The sequence below is a fragment of the Tasmannia lanceolata genome, unplaced genomic scaffold, assembly GCF_043159265.1.
Source record: "Tasmannia lanceolata isolate RefF3 unplaced genomic scaffold, GAP_Taslan_0.1 ptg000007l, whole genome shotgun sequence".
In the NCBI taxonomy this organism is placed as follows: Eukaryota; Viridiplantae; Streptophyta; class Magnoliopsida; order Canellales; family Winteraceae; genus Tasmannia; species Tasmannia lanceolata.
In genome coordinates, this window is record NW_027518684.1 from 16,312,021 (window position 1) to 16,329,247 (window position 17,227).

General features: G+C 37.5%; 1 protein-coding gene, 1 long non-coding RNA gene and 1 pseudogene across 3 annotated transcripts; 1 reads left to right on the top strand and 2 right to left on the bottom strand.

Moving 5' to 3' along the window:
* Positions 1–2,986: 2,986 nt before the first annotated feature.
* Positions 2,987–17,192, top strand: LOC143880627 (uncharacterized; annotated as a pseudogene). The gene is made up of 10 exons (XR_013251769.1): positions 2,987–3,136; positions 3,223–3,282; positions 3,722–3,826; positions 4,359–4,443; positions 15,229–15,407; positions 15,668–15,751; positions 15,830–15,925; positions 16,032–16,082; positions 16,544–16,604; positions 16,820–17,192. The product of XR_013251769.1 is annotated as an uncharacterized LOC143880627 (transcript).
* LOC143882104 (uncharacterized) lies at positions 7,564–8,938 on the bottom strand. Its single transcript, XR_013252109.1, has 3 exons — positions 8,290–8,938; positions 7,967–8,197; positions 7,564–7,882 (listed from the first exon to the last, which is right to left on the bottom strand). It is a non-coding gene; the product is annotated as an uncharacterized LOC143882104 (long non-coding RNA).
* On the bottom strand, positions 8,941–10,338 carry LOC143882101 (uncharacterized). Its single transcript, XM_077385503.1, has 2 exons — positions 9,787–10,338; positions 8,941–9,696 (listed from the first exon to the last, which is right to left on the bottom strand). Exons 1-2 carry the CDS (start codon positions 10,144–10,146, stop codon positions 9,115–9,117), a joined length of 942 nt encoding a protein of 313 aa, XP_077241618.1. The 5' UTR covers positions 10,147–10,338; the 3' UTR covers positions 8,941–9,114.
* Positions 17,193–17,227: the final 35 nt, after the last annotated feature.

A 17,227-nucleotide genomic window follows, 5' to 3' on the forward strand; every position in this document is an offset into this window, starting at 1 on the left:
GTGAGCCGCAAAATGGATTTCCGCAAAATTGGCAATGAGCTGGGTGTTTTTTTTTATGAACGACCAGATCAACGGATTTGATTACCTTAGAAACAAAAATAATTAAAAGGGAAATTTTAATTTATTTATAAAATGTGAATAAAAAGTTGATTCCGATTGGGGCGAAATTAGATTACCATCTCTTGAGGCAGGAAACTGATTCCAGAAGGTGTTATCAACCGCATTTGACTAGACTTATATGTCTACAAGTTGAGATCAACGGACTCAATCACGTACACGTGGCAAATGTGGCCCCCAAAAAATGGTTGAGGTCTTCATGGTCGGTAGGGTGCGCCATTTTCTTACCTGCAATCTTTTCATTCGGCTTTCATCTGTATTCTCTTTTCTATGATTTGCAAATCTATGCTTGTTATATTTCTTGAATTTTCCGCGCTAGGTTTTATCTTTTGAGTGATATGTTCTTCGTGTTTCTTGTGTCCTTGGCTCTTACATTCTAAATGCTATGATTTGCCCATGTTTCTATGTTCAATCCTTCAATCACTTTTATTTATTTCATTTGGATCGGAGGGCTAGGATCATCCTATGGAAATGATTGTTTTTGGGCACAACCAATTTACGCTGTGGCCCACTATATGGATGGTTTGGATCATCCTATAGTGTGGTGTGGTCCGTACAGTACTTTTTGAAAAAAAAATACGGGACTATAAGGACTTACACCATATAAAATCTCCTGTTTTTGCATCTATTATATTCTATAGCTAATCCTTTGGGTTGGGAAGCCATGGGAACAGAAAATATAGAACAAGAAAACCCATAAAAACTTTCCAAGAAAATATTACTCCGTAATTTTGTTTTTCCTAGGTCCAAACACTTCCTCACTCAGGAAATTCTGCATTATATATTCTATGCATTCATGTATAGGCCATCAAATTACTTTTTGGGAAGTGATATTTCTGCCCCTTTTTTTACTTGGGACAACCAGCTCCAATGTATCTATGGCTGCAGAGGGGTTGGTGTACTTCACGTGGGAAGGATTCAACGGCCCTGATTGCCACCTACACTGGAGCTGGCTGTCCCATGTAAAGAAAAGGGGTGAATTGATCATTTCCCTACTTTTTTAGTTGCCTATCTGTCCAATTCGCCTTTTCTTGTGAGATTGCATGGTATTATTTGGTACTTGTATTCTTTAACCATTCATTCAATTTGGCATATTGGAAATGTGAATCTTAGCACATGAGTTTTATCTCATGTACATTGTTCTGATTAACATTTTTCAACTATGTTAACATAGAACTTCTTTGGATGGTCAGATAAGGTAGACTATATGAATGGTACCAATTTCATATTTTCAAGGGAGCTTACCTTTGAAGTTCAGCTTAATTTGACTGGGAGGTTGGATGACCCATCTGGACCTAATTTTATGCTTAAGGACTCTTCCCAGAAGGAGTTCACTCCAATTTCTAAGGATTCTCTCAAATGAACCTAGATGCCCTCAAATGTTTAACCTCAAAACTCTATCCTAATCGATGTCCAGCTAACCATCTAAAGCTTGATCTTCCATGTGATTGATGAGTAGCACTGAACCTGTCCTCAAATGTTTGGTTATTTCTCTCGTTCCGTAGACCACAAAAAACAAAAAGGGCCATGGGCCACAATGCCCTTCCCATAGGGCCTAGATGATGACATTGCCAGCCCTCCAATAGCTTTCCTCTCGAGTTTGGCCGAGTCCACTCCAGCCGAAACTACTCAGAGACTTTCGAGCAGGTGAAGGCTGCCTCCTTGCAGTAAACAAATAGATGGCTACTGTCTCTTCTTCCTCGTTGCATATGTGCACCTATTAACCATTTGGAACTTCCTTTATTTCAGCCTTCCCGTTGTGTTTATTTTCTGCCGCACTGCTGTCCAGACAAATGCTTGTATCTTGCTTGGGACCCGTGCTTTCAACACTTTTCAAGGGAAGGACATAATCTCATGGGGGGTTGAGGAACCCAAAGCATGATTATACTTAATTACTTATACATATGTATTCATTTTGATTAACAATGAGCTAGCAAACATTTTCACTAAGGCACTTTGGTGGAAATTGTGGCGAACCATATTCAGTTGTATTGATAAAAAACTATTTCACCAATGTCGGGGACTCAAAAGTATCTTCACGCATATATTTTCATATATACTGTACTTACTGTCACTTTTAAAGCAGTCATTCTTTTATGGGATTATTACATTTACACCCTCTCTAGTTTGTGACACAGCCATTTCAACCCCTATAGTTTAAAAAGTGACAAAGACATCCCCTCTAGTTTCGTTTTGTTTAAGGTTTACCCCCTCAGCTGAAGGTTCGTCCATAGATTGAAGGGTTAGGATAATCCGATGGAGCTGATTTTTTGGGCACACCCTATCTATGTCAGGACCCATTGTTTGGATTCTGGTATGGGCCCACATTATTTGGATGATCCAAAGCGTTCATTTGATGGGTCCTGACATAGATAGGGTGTGCCCAAAAATCAGCTCCATCGGATCATCCTAACCCTTCAATCTATGGACGAACCTTCAGCTGAGGGGGCAAACCTTAAACAAAACGAAACTAGAGGGGGTGTCTTTGTCACTTTTTAAACTATAGGGGTTGAAGTGGATGTGTCAGAAACTAGAGGGGGTGTAAATGTGATTATCCCTTCTTTTATTCTTTTCACTTGTCGACCTTTTTGTTTGACGTGTAACCTTGTCTCTCCTACGTGTCTTTCCCATTGATCTAAAGCCTTTGAAAATTCATTCCTAAAAAATTTTAGCAGCTAAGCACTGATAACTTATTTTGCTTCAGATTTTGAACTAATTTTTGTTCCTAAAAATCATCTGTTGAGACACAAAAATAATATATGACTAGTGCTTCTTGTCTTGCATGCCTACTCATATGAACTCCCAAATGCACAGATAGGAACCCAAAACACAATCCAATGTTGAGAAGATTAATTACTAGTCAGAGACCATGTGTTTTGAGTTCATTGATGGTGACTATGTTTGTAGGTCATTGATAGAAACTAAGCTACGAAGTGGAACCACGCTTGTTGTGGATCGTTATTCTTATTCCGGTGTGGCTTTCTCAGCTGCAAAGGGACTTGACATTGAATGGTGTAAGGTGAAGTTACCTTTAACAAGCAGAGTGCTACTAGCATGGAGCTTTTTTTTTGCTTGGTTGAGTCATACTATACAACAGGTTTGCAGGCAACGGAGATGGGGTTGCTGGCTCCAGATCTTGTCTTGTACCTTGACATAACACCAGAGGTAGGATATGATAGAACCCTCATTTTCTGGAACTTCCAAAATGCCTCTACTCTCAAGAACAGTGCTCCAAATATTCTTGCAAATTTCTAAATTTTTTTCGCATTTATATTTAAAAATTTAAGTGCTTCACGTTTGTCATGTTTTCAGTGGTATATTTGATGCTGATAGTGGGCAAGCATTCTTGAGAATAACCGAAATACCTGCTTTGCAAAAAAGATTTCATCAAATGCTAGTTTCTTCCTTTGTCTATTTTATGATTTTGTCTTCTCATTGACTAGCTGCCTCTAGCCCGTACTTTTCTATCTACCATTTAAATAGAAAAACAGATGTTCTTTATATCCTTATTCAAACACAGTTCTCTTGATTTTTCTGGTTGACTGCTTCTTCCAATAATTTGTATTTTAATTCTGAATTTTCTTCTAAAATTGATAATATTCAGAAAGCAGCAGAAAGAGGGGGCTATAGAGATGAGAGATACGAGCAGCTCGAATTCCAAAGGAGAGTTGCACAACATTGTTGTATCCTCCATGATGAAGCATGGAAGGTAATTCTCGGATCTCTATCTCTGATCAAAACCTATTGCAATGTTTGCTTGTTAATTCATCTGCTCATGAATTCTGAAATGGATTTGTGGGTGGTTGTTTACTTTTATCTGTTCTTCAAAGACAAAAATCTGACCATTTTTGCCTCCTTAGGCCCTGTTCGTTTGAGATTGTGGCAACAGACCATCACCCCACAATGTAACTTTGGGTCCAATAATCGGATTGGGGGGGGGGGGGGGGGGGGGGGGGCAATCGGTTGTCATAATCCCAAACAGACAGGGCATTAGTTTAATGCTTACCGCTATAATTGATTAAGCCAAGACAGGGATTCAAACCGACTCTTTAGTTGCTCCCTTCTGACTGGGCTTGCCAACTCCATCATTATCAACACCTTTGTTTTTCTCTTGAAAACTTTGCTTGGTGGTTAATTTTATTCAACTTGAGTATGTCAGAAGCCAAGGAAACAGTATTTTCTATCATCATTTCCCCTTTTGTAGATCGTCTCGTTTAGGTATTTGCCCCTTTAAATTGCAGGTTGTTAATGCTTGCCTTCCCATAGAGGATGTAGAGAAACAGCTAAGAGAACTTGCACTGGAGTGTGCTACTACATGCCAAAAAGGTAAACCTCTCTCACAGCTCTGGTTATAGAAAATGGCTGCATTACCCATATACTACTTCTTCTTCTTCTTCTTCTTTTTAAAGGTGCATTACCCATTTACTTCAACCAAATGAATGCCTCTCTACCAAACATTGGCCTTTTCCCTTTAAAGAACATCTGTTTTTTTACCCTCTCAGTTTTAGGAATAATTTTTGATATGTACTTTTGAATTTCTCACCAGATTTGCAATCATTTTATGAGAGATTGTCGATTTGTATGTAAAACTTGGGTTTAATTTAAAAGAAGTTGGGTTTATTTTGGGATATTTTCAAGATTTTTTTCAATTATCTGGAGAATTTTGTAACTACGACGGTTAGATCTTCATAGAAATGCCAACAGGAAGAAGCTTTACCATATCTGAATAGTTAGCCTTTCAAAGTGGACTTAAAATTGCAAATAAAATTAAATTAAAATAGTATTGTTTATCAGATTTTAGTGCTACCTAAAGAGTGCCCAAGGCCCTGTTTGTTTTGGATTTTGAGAATTAATTTGATCCCAAAACTACTGGTCATCGGAAAAAATTGGCGTTTGGTTGCAGTGAAAAATCGATTATGGACTCGAATATTTATTAAGGCCCTGTATGTTTTTTATTTTGAGAATTGATTTTTATTCCAAAACTGATTATTAGTCTAAATTAATTATTCATAATTGTTTTATTAGTATACTTGCGAGGTAGTTGCTCAGGCAAGTGTCATCTCAAAGAGAACTAGTACTTTCAATCATTTTGTACTAATTTTACTTGCAACCATGAAAAAAGTTCCATGGAGAAATTGTGTACCCACCCACTAGGCCACTATGAGAGATGCATAGAAGGCTTGTGAGAGAGATTTGAGAGGGGGATGACTGAGGATAGAAGAGATGGGGCTGGAAATCAGATAAACAAAGTATTCACTTTCTATAATTTTCCCTGTTTTACAGCCCTTTATCTACTCACTACCCATTCAAATCTCTCTTTCTCTTCCACCTCATTTCCCTCCTCCCTTACACCAAAAATGTTAAGAGAAAACGGTTCCTACACACTTGTGTAGATAAGTTATCTACACACTAGGTTAAAATACAGTGGGGCCCACATTGTTTGAGTGATCCAAAGCAGTCATTTGAAAGGCCCTCCAATAGATAGGGTATCCACAAAAAATCAGATCCATAGGATCCTAACCATTTGAACTGTGGACGCAAAAAATGGACCAATTTGTGAAGGTTTATATACGTCCATTTGACCTCCACAAATCATAGGGTTAGGATGATTCTATGGATCTGATTTTTTGCATGGTTGGCAGCCATGGAAAAAAAAAATCTTTCAATTTTTTATATACATTGTAATTGACTAATCGGATTGGATCCAAATTTGAGATATTCAATTTTCTGCCGAGAACTAATATATGAAGGATGTGTTTGGAATTTGGATTGCTGAAATGGGGAATTAGAATCGGGGATAATATCACCCGATCAAGGTGTTATCAACGGTATTTGACTCGACTTATACCTACCAGTTGAGATCAATGGACTCAGGCACGTACACGTGGCAAATGTGGGCCCCAAAAAATGGTTGTTACTTGTTAGGAGGTGTTCATTCATTTTCAAATCCGGTCGACAAATGTCAAGGAGGTCTTCATTTCATGTTAAAATCCCGTCAAAAAATGTCAAAAAGATTTTTCTCTCTCAGCTATCTGAGTGAAGAGAGTTAGTTGATTCCTACCCGCATCTTCCGGTCTAAGAAAATCAAAATCAAAATCTCTCTCTCTCTCTCTCTTGTTTTCTTGGGTTTTTGGCAAATCAAAACCCTAGGTGCGCCATTTTCTAACCTGCAATCTTTTTCATTCGGCTTTGATCATTATTGTCCGTTCTATGATCTGCAAATCTATGCTTGTTGTAGTTGTTGTATATTCTAAGCTAGGGTTTATCTTTTGAGTGATATGATTTTCTTGTTTCTTGTGTTCTTGCTTCTTCCATTCTAAATGATTTGATTTGCCAGTGTTTTAATTCTATGTTCGATCCTTCCATCATTTTATTTATTTATTTATTTATTTTCAAGATCCTTACAGGCACAAATGTAATGATTCATTTTATTTTCGAAATCTAAGGGCATAGATATTGATGCTGTTATCGCATACTAAGGGTGCGTTCGGCAACCATTCTCTTCATTCTCATTTTATAATCAAGAATGAGAATGGATTTTTTTTTGTTTGCTTCTGGCGATAGAATTGCGTTCGGCAAACTCATGTCCAAGAATGAATTTTTTGTTTTTTAGAGCAGAATGGTGTTCGGTTGTGACAAAAAAGAATGTATTTTGATTCTTTAACATATTTAAATGGATCAAATCAATAAAATTTTGACCCCTCTAAAATAGTCAATACCATGGTTCTTACTCTGTTAATGGAGACTGCAACTCGAGTTGGGTTGGGTTAGGTTGAGGCCAACCTGAACCCGGCCCGAGGAACCATTGACTCAACCCGAACCCGACCCGACCCCACCATTTTGACTACTAATATTGGGATGCGTATAAAGATGCGTACGGGAAAACATGGAGTTAAAACCTATGAAATCATCATCTTCAAGTTTGTAACATCTCAACTGAACTAATAAATGGAACTGAACTCTAACAAAGTTGGATGAATTCGTAATTATTCATGCTAAACATTCCATGTCCAACATAATGAGATCAAGCTTGGGGTGACTACCTTACCCAAAACACCCTTAAGCCAAAGGGTGAAACAAGATTGCCCAAAAATGCATGCCTTCAGATGAGCAGTGCCTTCTATTTTGATTGAGGTTCAAGAAACTTGGGGTGCCTACCTCACCCAAAACACCCTTAAGCACTCCTAAAAATCTTCTTACCGTAAGTTCATAAAATCCAAAGACTAATAATAATAATAAGAGTAACACATGTTCATAAATTCTAAAACAATGAACAATAAAAAATCACACATTCTTATCATCTTATTGGCAACTGAGGCAGCCCACGCTCTCTAGCCATTGCATTTGCTATAAAATCTCTAAGTCGCGTCATCTCTGTAGGTCGCTCTGGCTCGTCTTCATCGTCTTCATCGTCTACATCTTGAACATCCAAAACGACATCTTCATGACCAAAATGTATGAACTCTCTATCCAACTGCATTTCGTTTCTAATAAAGTTGTGAGTGTACATGCTGCCAGGACTATAAGCCTTTGCGTATGAAGCTTGAAGGTGGCATTAACTTTAGAATCGGAAAACGCTTCAAAGCACCAAAACACCGCTCAATCACGTTACGCAATGATGAATGCCTATAATTGAATAACTCCTTCGCTCCGGTAAGATTTTGACCTCTACGCCTAAATTCTGGTAAATGGTAAGTCTCACCACGGTAAGGTGTCAAATAACCTGGCGTACTTGCATATCCAGAGTCCACGACATAATATTTACCTAATATGATTGAATAAAGGAAACGTAAGAAAGCAAATTATATATGAAATATTTTAATCATACAATATTAAAATAAATAAATACCTTGGGGGGGTGTGGAAATTTCAATTTTTCATTGGTTGTTGCTTCAAAAAAAATCCTACTATCATTGGCCATGCCTTCCCACCCAGCGTAAACAAATGTAAATTTCATATCGAATGAGCATGCGCACATTACATTCCGAGTTGTACTGGTTTTTCTTCGTCGATAACGAATCTGCTTCTTAGCAGGCATAGAAGCACTAATATGTGTGCCATCAATCGCACCGACACAATTCTATAAAGTAAAACATATATAAGTAAAACATTTAACATCAACTAATAGTATGAGATTAAAGGATGATCTAATTGGAAAAAAAAACTCCATACCTTAAACCATGGATAGTACTTAGGATTCGTTAGAATTTCTGCCGGAATGATGTCAAATGAAGGAGGCACAATAATTTATTTTCCTAACTTTAAAATCGCCCTCAAAACTCGTTTAAAATGATGACATACAGTATCTCCGGAACTCTGAAACCGCTCAGCTACAATCTTATTATTTTGGCGGTGCCCTAACACTGTTAAGAACATTGCAACTTGCTCTTCTACTGCTACCTATCGCGAATCGTGTAGGAAACCTTTTATCTTTAGATTGTTGCACAAGTTTTGAAAAACATGTTTTCCATTCGCAAACAACCGTAACATCTATCAAGATGTCCATTAAGCATCTCCCTTACCCACTCTGCACCAGTCAATTTTCCATCCCTACATGGTTGTCGACTGATGTATGAATGACAATATTCATTTATTACAGTGACAAAATGAATATCTTTATCATCATCATAAGCTTCCATAATATTGTGGGAATCAATTTTAAATGCTGCACCAAAAGTAAGTATGTTACCAAAGTTAGAAATAAATCATACAAACAATGTAAAATAATTACCAAAAGAAGAAACAACGTTCATTAATATAATGATTCAGCTATAACATGAAGAATTAAAAGTATTCACGTTATGCATTAAACAAAATAATATCATCATCCAATAGAAACTAGAGAAAATAAATATGACTAAGCACACTGTCATCCATAACATAATATCCAAATAACTAATAAGTTCATAGGGTCATACAACTCTAGAAGAAAACAAGACATAATATAATCAAAAGAAAGTTCCTAACTAATATAAACTAATGATGGCCACTCGTGCATCATAGGAGTTGTTTAAGCAAGAGCAACCTCTTCTGTTGCGTTGCCCTTATGAATACTTGCCTCCAATCTGCATCTCGGAACAACTTCACCCCATTCATCCACTCTTCATCACTTACTTCCATATCATTCAAAATAGCTACACACTTTCCAATGGAGTTAGGATCATCATCTGGCTTTGTGGTTCCAGATGTGGCTAAAAATTTAGCATTATAGTAAGTCGTCCTCGCTTTATTCACATCATCCCAGTTCTCTAGACTTTCACCAAATTCTGCACTCTTATTCCTTCCTCGACGAAGTGCGTTGGGTGTTCTATCACTTCTTCGTAGGCGAGTCCCTCCATGAGAATCATTTTCATTTCCAGTTGGATTGGCATCAGCATTTGGGATTTCATCCACATTTAGTTCCTCATCTGCTCTAATGTCTGTAAATACATGAACATCAACGTCATCATCTGATTCTGGTGGATCCTCGGCATTCCCAATAGCAAACTCCCCATTGGCGGTAGTATCACCGTATATGATTTGCAAGTCCATCCAACGAGGACATCCAAACTTCTTAAATCTTGAAGCAGTTGGGTGTTCCTGAAATATCATTTAAGTAATTAATATTGTTACATACAAAAAAATTAACTAAATCAAATTAGCATTCTATAATTAAATAGTAATATTTACCTGAATATATGTGTCCCACACCGAGGCCTCTGCAGTCACAGTCTTAGTGATTGGGTTCCAACCAAATCCTGTAACCTCAAGAAGTTTCTTAAATTCCCTATAATCTTTCCTCAACTTCTGAAATTTATTCTTAAACTGCATAGAAGTATAGTTATGACTAGTCTTATCGTAAAACTTTCTCCTTATGTCATTCCAAGCCCGTTTTGTAAATGTCGTCGTGCACCTACTTCCCTTCTTCACCTCTTCCACCATTAGGTCTATGAAAACATTAGTATCCCTTACACTCCATCTTGCAGACTCTCGTTCTTGCAAATTTTGGCTATCATCCCTTCCAACAGCAATGGAATGATTTCCGGCCATCTAAAATATAATTAAGAATAAGAATTGTTATGTCATTAAAACTAAATTGGGCATATTGTCTAAATTTTTAAGTCATCTAAAACAGGAAATATTTAAAAATGGTTGCTTCAAAATAGTATATAAAGTTGTGTAATTTCCTATGATATAAAAAATCAACAGAAGGAATACAAATATAAAATTTGGGAAATGATACAAACGTTCAGATTTGTTGTAGAAAGAAAGGAATATATCTAAGCCATTACACAAATACACATTTTATCATGGGCTAGTTTCATGGTCAGCTCTGTAATTGAATAAGAGCAAGCATATAATGCCCAGCTTAAAATCTCTAATTAGCATCCGTATTTCAACTAATTGAAGGCTAAGCAGTAGTTAAACTGCAATTGAAATGTAGGAGTAATTGTGAACATAATCAATTGGCTTAAGTTTTGGAATAGTTAGAGTGCTATGGCAGGCAATTATATGATTCTAGTTTAAATTGGACATCCTACATGTATGCTAAAAGAATGTCTTACATGCATTCGTCTTGTGCATTTACATACTTCTGCAACATTTACAAGATTGTCTTTGAACAGTACTATCCATATTCAAAATATACATTCGATGGAATTTTCACCTTTTTAGATATCAGAATATTATTTTTCGTTATTTAGATAGCTTATGAAAGCTTTTCATCGAAAACAAAAGGTTACTGTGAAGTGGACCTATTTATCCTGCAAACAGATGGAAGAACGATGGTGGATCCTGAAAAAAAGACTACTTTATGTTCTCTTTTGAGGATGGAATTATCTGCTTTAGGGATGTTACTCTCGTTCACTCCATAAAAATGAGGAATTATCTGCTTATAGGCCCTATTTATCCAAAGAGAAACTTGAGGTTGCCATTTCAATGATCCAGATCATCCGTAAACAAAATGAATTAGATATACCCATCTCTAACTAGCATCCAAGGAAGAGAAAGATCTAACCTGATTTTTTGCTCGGCGATTTGGAGATCGATTGAGTTGAGGAGGCTTCAGCTAGTCGGTCACGTTTGAGGAGGTGGAAGAAGAAAGCTGAGGAGAGATATATGCAGAGGAACGTGAGTGGGTAGTTACAAGGGGCTTCACGATAAACTCATTCCAGCTATTTTCGGAAGCAACAAATAGTCGCTCCATAAAATTTGCATTTAGAATGGTGAGATCCCATTAAAATAGGGTTAGTTAATGGATAACGAACGGCATCTTTGGGATTTTTTATTTTCTTCATTCCACGCACCTAAAAAATGGGGTGCAGAATGGTTGCCAAACGCGCCCTAAAGAAACTTTGTAAGTAAGTAACCTTCTTCTAATTTGGGAGAATTTATATGATGGGTGGCCGTGAAAACACGTGAAGTCTAAAAAAGTAGGTACGACCCACTTTTTTTTATGAACCAAACTGTTCATCTGTTTGGGCACAACGTAAATAGGTTGTGCCCCAAAAATCATTTCCATAGGATGATCCTAACCCTCCGATCTGAACTGATCTGAATATGGGGATTTCCAAAAATCATTTATGGAATCTTCTACAGATCGGAGGGTTAGGATCATCCTATGGAAATGATTTTTGGGGCACACCCTATTTACGTTGTGCCCAAACAGATGAACGGTTTGGATCATGAAAAAAAGTGGGCCGTAGCTACTTTTTTAGACTTCACGTGTTTTCACGGCCCCCCATCCTATAAATTCTCCTAATTCGGAATGTAAAATACATCAAACAAACTTCTAGGGCTTCATAATATAACAAACGTCTGTTCCTAACGTAATTTGAGTTGCAAAAGACTTCAAGTTAGACCTTGTGAAGGTCAATGATATTCACCTTTGCTCATATGTGCACACCTTTCCTTTTCTTGTGGATAAGGTTATCCCTTAAGTGGGCCTATCACAGCTATCTTGCTACATGATATGCAAAATCATTTGGACACTTTGTTATTGTACAACTCATGGTTTTGTTGACAAATTGGTTAGTAGTAGCTGGGGATGTGTTAGGCTAGTCAGTTGAAGTTGGGTAAATTCAGTCCATAATCTTTTACAAATTGGGTTAACCTTTGGCAAAGAGCAGCAAGCTATTGACCTATTAAAACAATAAGATTGAAGGAACCATCATTCAAAAATAAAATAAAAAAATTGAAGAGACCATATCATTGTCTAGACCTCAAAAAGTATGGATGGTTCCATGTAGGTTAAGGCAATAAAGTTGAAGAATCTGATGTCTAATATCAACAGTGGGGAAGGATGGTATATGTGTTGAAAAGATGGTAGGGAAGAGGGGTTTCTGAATGTGATAACATGATGATTGTGGCATGGAACATGGTTTAGGAGCAGGGGAGGAGGAAACAACTTTGGACTTCTTAATTTTTGTGGGGTGAAAACTAGAATCCATTGACCTTGCTACCATTCACTGAGTATGGGTTATAAAAAATTGTGGGTGGGTTATTTTACCATCCTTGGGTCTGGTGGAAGGACTTTGATTGTATGGAATAAGGAGAATGCATATTGCAATTTCCATGTTTGAGAATTTTCAGTCCCTAAATCCTTCACTTGTGGAGAACGAATTTCATTTTATTCTGTTTGGAATTTATGAACCTACTAATCCTCATTTTAGGGTTTTCGGAGAAGTTTATTAGCATTAAGGTTTGTAGGCCTAACCTATGGTGCTTAAATGGTGACTTCGACACTTTTATTAGGATTATAGGAAGACGCGAACTAGTAAAAACTACCTCAAGTATGTGAAAGGTCTCTTATTTAGCTTGCATAATGAGCTCATTGTAGCTCGAGATGACAGAGATAAGGTTGTAGCTGAGGGAGATTCTCCCAATGTTATTCGGTGGCTAACGGACCACACAAGCCTCCATGGAGATTTGACAATTTTTTTATGAAATGTTCGACATAGCTAAGTTAGGTGGATTGAATTTCACCATGTTCGGCATTCGGCAAATGAGGTGGCGGATGGCTTGGCTAGAGTGGGTGTATCACTTGAAGTGTTGGCTCTTTGTGATGAGCTCCCTCCTTGAGTTTCTTTGTTGTTGTATTTTTTGTCTTGTTTCTTCTTGTCTCTTGTTCGGACCATCTCGGTCGTCTTCTTTGTACTTTAATAAAATTTGGCTACCTTGTTCCAAAAAAATAAAATAAAATAAAAATAGAATAACAAATGCAATAATGAAAAAGAATGATCCAACGGCTCGGATCACATCATCTTACTTAACTACTTTAACTCTTAATATGGAGAAAAAATATAGTTGTCTACAAATATGGGATAGGTTGGGGGGGATGAGAGTGTGAGGACTGCCCTAGAGGTAGGGGCTTAGGGGAATGAGGTTTATCATAATCGTTGTGTGTGTGTGTGTGGGTGGATGGGTGGGTGGGGGGGGGGGGGTTGGGGGGTCGGGGTAGGGGCTTAGGGGAATGAGGGTCATCAAGATTATGGGAGCATCTTTGGTTTGATAGATTGTCATTGTGTCATGCTTTCTTGAGACTATTTAGGATTGCCAATAATATAAATGTTAGTATTACAGATTGTTGTAAAGGAGAGGGTGCTTTTGGGATGGGTCTTTAAAAGAATCTTAAAGATGTCGAGCTCGAGTTCTTATTGTAGTTTTTAAGGTCTGTAGTCCCTCCCCACTTCTCCCTTTTAAAAAATATGAGAGTTTGGATGTACGATTGTAATGTGAGTGTCTTCTCTGTTAAGTCTTTATTTTCGTATCTTGTTTCAAGTTTGGGATCGGCCTCCCATTTTCTTTCCCTTGGGATGCCTCGGTCCCTCCTTCTATAGCAACTTTCTCTTGGGCGTCATCAGTTAATAGCTTGAAAACTTTTTGATATTTCAAACAAGAAATGTCTTACGTACAAGAATTGTCTTATGTAGTGGCTATTGACTTTGGACATCAAAAACTTTCTAATCTTTATGGCTCTGTCTATAGAGAAGTTTTATGGCTTCTAGTTTAATGAAGTGTTTTGGAAATGGGATTTCTTGTAGCTCCTCATCAAAGGATAGGATTGTGTCAATATGTATCCCATCCCTAATAAATTACCTCAACTTGAACTTTGATGGTAGCTCTAGCAGCATCAAAGGGCTTGTAGGCATTAAGGGATGTTAAGGAATGCCAATGGGAGTTCATCAAGTTCTTCTTAGCCCTATTGGATTTTCACAATGGACTTAACTTATTCAACTTGACTTTTTTGGCGGATTGACAATGACTCTTCGAATGTTATTGCTTGAGCGGCATGATTCAGCATAATCCCTTTAGATTGGCTAACTTCATCTTAGAGATTACTATCATCAGTCCATATAAGTCAAAGATGATGTGGCATCAGCACTTGTTGTCTGTGAGGGAATCACTTGGATGGCATGGTAGTGTTAGGGATGGATCTTGTCGTATTCAGCTTTGTTACAAACCAATAACTTAGTAACAAGGCCGAATAGATTTGGGAAGATTGCAAAACCTGAAATTTTTGATATGATTAATAGAACTTCTGAAATTTAACTTGATTTGTCCTTGATCATTTCAACTGCTGATTGGAGATTTCAAACTGGCAGTTCTTGAGTGGCTGGAAATTTTCATTGCTGTTCATGGGAAGATGCAATGCAAGGGAATCTACTTTACATTTTAATTTTGAAAGAGCAAATGGGAAAAGTGCATCTTGCATCATGAGGTTCCTATATCTGAACTGAATTTTGAAACAATCAAATCACACTTGATTTTTATGTAAGGAAAAAATGGCATCTCTAACATAACTACTTAGTCCACATTTCTCTCTTGATTGACATTTGATAGTTGTCAAGACTATATCTTATTAGGTACTTTCCCTCTAAGGATATTCTTGTATAAAATGTCTCGAACTTACTCTATTTTCACAGAAGTGTACAAATCTTAGATATAATGTTCAAACTGTTATGTAAAATGCACCTACCATGCTGCGGAAACAGCCTCTCTGCAAAGTAGGGGTAAGGCCGCATACATCTAGCCCTCCCCAGACCCCGCAATGGTGAGAGCCTCGTGCGCTGGGCCTGCCCTTTAACCATTTAATTCCTATGTGTGCAAGAACCAACATTTTTACTGTTGCAGGTTCTGTGTTGTACAATAACGTCCAACACAATATGTCAGGCATGGAAGTCAATGATACCAAAGAACATGAACATGTGGAGAATACTGTCGCAGAGCAGGTTGATGGAGAGTTCCCTGAGAACGATCCAGAACATTCAGATGAAAGGAAGGATAATTCCATGCCCTCGTACCAAGAGGAGGTAATATGCATTCTTTAAGTTATTTTCATTTTGATACAATGCAAGATTGTATATGTGCAGTGTTTATGGAAATTCTTGTATTAATCAAGTTCAAATGATCTATATTCTCAGTCTTTAGATTGTTTGTGTGCAGTGTTTATGGAAATTCTTGTATTATTTAAGTTCAAATGATCTATATCCTTAGTCTTCTGTTTAGTCTTGTCCTAATTTCATATTATTGGATTTTAAACTAGTGCTATCTGCAAATATGTCTTCTGTAGGAAACAATAATCAAGAAAAAGTACGGAGGAATGTTACCCAGGAAACCACCACTCATATCCAAGGTAATTCCGCTCTCTTCTTATGTGCAAGTTGAATCACTGATACCACTACATCGTGCATTTCGACTGTGTAGAGCCTGAATGATATGCTAAATGTGGTAGAGTGATGATTGGGCCATAAATAATAAAATTTCATTTTTATTACTTTAGGACCATGAACGTGCTTTCTTTGATTCTGCTGATTGGGCATTGGGAAAGGTACTTATAACATATCCTAGTTTCCTGTATTTATGCTTCATATGTAAATTTGAGTAGGTCTATGTTGAAATAAATGCCTAATGTTTTCCCCTTTAATGTCTAACAGCAAGGAGCAAAGCCCAAAGGACCACTTGAAGCACTTCGGCCGAAATTGCAGGTACTAATGTTAGTTTTTGCTTCTGTCGTGTTTTCTTTCGAGACCATGTACTTAAATTCTCTCGCTTGTGACCCATTTTACCTAACAAGGAAAGAGCGGTTTAGTGCCCCAAACAAGTTGTATTGTGTGTGTGTGTGTGTTTTTTTTTTTTGGGGGGGGGGAGGAGAGATTGTTTCTAAGCTCGAGCGTCAAAATTTCATGTGAAAATACGCCTCTGAAAATACATTCTCACACCACATGATTCCTACCACTAAATGCCATTTTTTTTGGTATAAAAGCCTCTGAAAGCCTCTGAAAAAGCATAAAATGAAATGCACCATCATGTAAAGGAAAAACCTTATCAATACATGTGTAACTCATACATGCAAACACAATTGTAGCATGTGAGTTCATGTACCCATCTACATTTGTAGGTTCTGATATCTCATTTTCTCTTTTTTACATTTTTGCTGTATCTGTAGCCTACGCCACACCAGCAAGTTCGTTCCAGGCGATCAGTTTATGCTCCCGCAGATGATGAAGGTATGTATGACATTTCAGCGTAGGCTAGTATAATCGGCATTTTGAACAACTTAGGCCCTGTTTGTTTTGGATTTTTAGAATCCATTATGGATCCAAAATTGATTTGTGTATAATTTTGAACTCAAACGATTCTCAAAATCCAAAACAAAAAGGGCCTTGAGAAGATCCCCCGCTTTTACTAGAGAACAAATTCATTGCACCTTGGTTTGTTACAGATGGAGGGAATCCTGCTTCCGAGGATCCAATCAGCAACTAGTAGTTGCCAACGGTGAGTTCTTCACTTTACCAGCTCTGGTGATCATTGGTGAGATCTTTCTCATTGCTTCCTCGAATAAATGTTACAATGGCTTTTGTGTTTAATATAAGAAAGAAGTGGTGCAGTTCTGCACCTGAGGCTTGTGCTCCTGGACTCTTGCTAGTGTTCCCAAGTTTTTATACTCAGAATGTACTATTGTTCACCTGTGGAGCTGCAGACATGTTATCCTTAGTAGGGGCTACAAACCTCTGATTTTAAAGATTTCATTTGGGAAATCATATCCACACTCCTATCTTTTGATAATGCAAATACCCTCTTTATTTTACGCTTCACCCGGCCAATCAAAATTATTGAATAAAGTTTCTAA

What these genes read in the sequence shown, in the direction of transcription:
- LOC143882101 (XM_077385503.1), bottom strand. Translation starts at nt 10,146, where the DNA reads ATGGCCGGAAATCATTCCATTGCTGTTGGAAGGGATGATAGCCAAAAT. An exon ending in TGTGGGACACATATATTCAG is followed by an intron (nt 9,697 to 9,786) that starts GTAAATATTACT and finishes ATGATATTTCAG; the next exon opens with GAACACCCAACTGCTTCAAG.